Source organism: Merops nubicus, unplaced genomic scaffold, assembly GCF_000691845.1.
Source record: "Merops nubicus isolate BGI_N331 unplaced genomic scaffold, ASM69184v1 scaffold17744, whole genome shotgun sequence".
NCBI classification, from domain to species: domain Eukaryota; kingdom Metazoa; phylum Chordata; class Aves; order Coraciiformes; family Meropidae; genus Merops; species Merops nubicus.
The window spans coordinates 2067-3786 of NW_008605064.1; the positions used below are offsets into that span (position 1 = coordinate 2067).

Genomic DNA, 1720 nt, shown 5'->3' on the forward strand with positions numbered 1-1720 from the left:
TGTGGTGCTGTTGCCATGGCAACTGAAATCCCAGTTCAAATCATCAGCTCTTGGTGCCACCGACTGGAAACAGTACAGAGGCTTCCCCAGCACTGCAGGCAGGAGTTAGAACTCCTCATGTTCCTTATTTCCATGTATTGGTGATGATTAGGCAATACTTGGAGCAACCCAGCTACACTCAACATAACTTAAATTCCCACCTGTCTGAGAACTGCTGAGTACCCTCCTGGTTCTCTTACTCCTCAAGCTTGCACACTCCTTCCCTCCCTCGGGGCTGGTACTGTCAGGGGAGTCACCCGTCAGCTGCTGGGGGTTACAACCCCTCAGTCACACTCCAGAGGGAGCAGACACAAGGATGTGCAGCAACATTCTGCCCTCCAGAGCCTGAGGAAAGCTTTGTCCTCCCCGTGCACAATGGCTGGAGCCACAGATCTGAGCATCTTCTGCCATTAACCATTCCCAGTGCCAGCAGCACTCTGGGTCACCATAACACTGCAAGCACGTTAAGGGGAACCAGCTCAGTCCCTGTCTGTGTTTCACTGGCCAGCCTGGTGCTGTTCTCACCCCAGCCCTGCCACAGTACCTTGTAGCAATGTCATCATTTTCACCACCAGTGCCCCAGTACGTGTTTGGAAACCCATTCATCTTCATGTAATGTTCTGGAGTCAGAGCAGATACACCCCCAAAGAAGGACTTGTATGGCAGACTGAAAGAGAAAGGGGAAAAAAAATAAGGCATTGATACTGAAGGCATATAGCAGTCCTCCCTAAACTAACAGCATGGTCCAACTCACATGTGTTAATCACATGCCTTACAGACACTGTCAGCAGAGACCAGTGTAATTCCTACTGTGTGACAGTCCCTCTGTCTCCCCCCTCCACCCTCTCCCCCAGCAGAGCAGAGCAAAGCTGGCTGATTTGAATTCACATTGGGTCAGTTCAGAATACCTGCATACTGTCACACATCTTCCACGAGACCCAGTCGCTCCCACCCTATCCTTTTATTTGGGAAGGAAAAGCAAAGAGCAGTCTCCACACTGAGCTAACAGTGGCCCGGGGAGGGGCAGTTGAGGGTGGCATGCTGAGGCCAAGAACTCCCTTCCCGGGGGAGTCCCTGCTGCCCACCAGACACAGACCCTCTCACGGGCCGTTCCCTTTCAGCAGCCCCGAGGGCAGAGGGAGGCACTCACGTGTACTGGAACCTGTCGATGGCACTGGCCATGTGCCTGGGGCACTCCTCCTCGCAGACGTAGAGGTTGTGGTCGTTCTCAGGGACCAGGTCCACGTCGTGCAGCAGCAGGCAGTCCCAGTCCTCGTCCTTCAGGGCCTCCCGCACGCCCACGTTGAGCAGCTTGGCGCGGTTGAAGGTGCCATTCCCCACCTGCAAGGAGAACCTGCCTGCTGCACCAGAGCAAGGGCAGCAGCTCAGGATTCACGGTGGTGGAGAATCAAACCCTGAACAGCTGAAAACAACTCACCACTTACAGACAGCTCTGTCCCTCTAGAAGGAAAACCAGCAGAAGCAATCACTAGCAGGACGTGATTTGACAAGTGGGGTGACAGTTCTCTCACTAGCAGTCACAGAGGTGGCTCCTCATCCAGCTGACTTGCTCCAGACCCCTGCATCCCCTGCCCCTCCCCAGGGGGAGAGCCACCTTTCTGCTCAGCACCCGGCCCTGAGCTGGGCACAGCCCCAGCTCCTGGCTCACACTTACCTGCTG

The 1720-nt window shown here is 55.0% G+C and overlaps 1 protein-coding gene across 1 annotated transcript in view; it reads right to left on the reverse strand.

Annotated features, from left to right (window-relative positions):
• Positions 1-583: 583 nt before the first annotated feature.
• Positions 584-1720, reverse strand: part of B4GALT3 (UDP-Gal:betaGlcNAc beta 1,4- galactosyltransferase, polypeptide 3) — a gene marked incomplete at its 3' end in the record, with an annotated part of 6685 nt that continues 5548 nt past the window's right edge. The window contains exons 3-4 of the mRNA XM_008939233.1: positions 1190-1400; positions 584-706 (exon numbers count right to left, since the gene is read on the reverse strand). Coding sequence (XP_008937481.1) covers positions 584-706; positions 1190-1400 — 334 coding nt within the window. The remainder of the gene's footprint in view (positions 707-1189; positions 1401-1720) is intronic.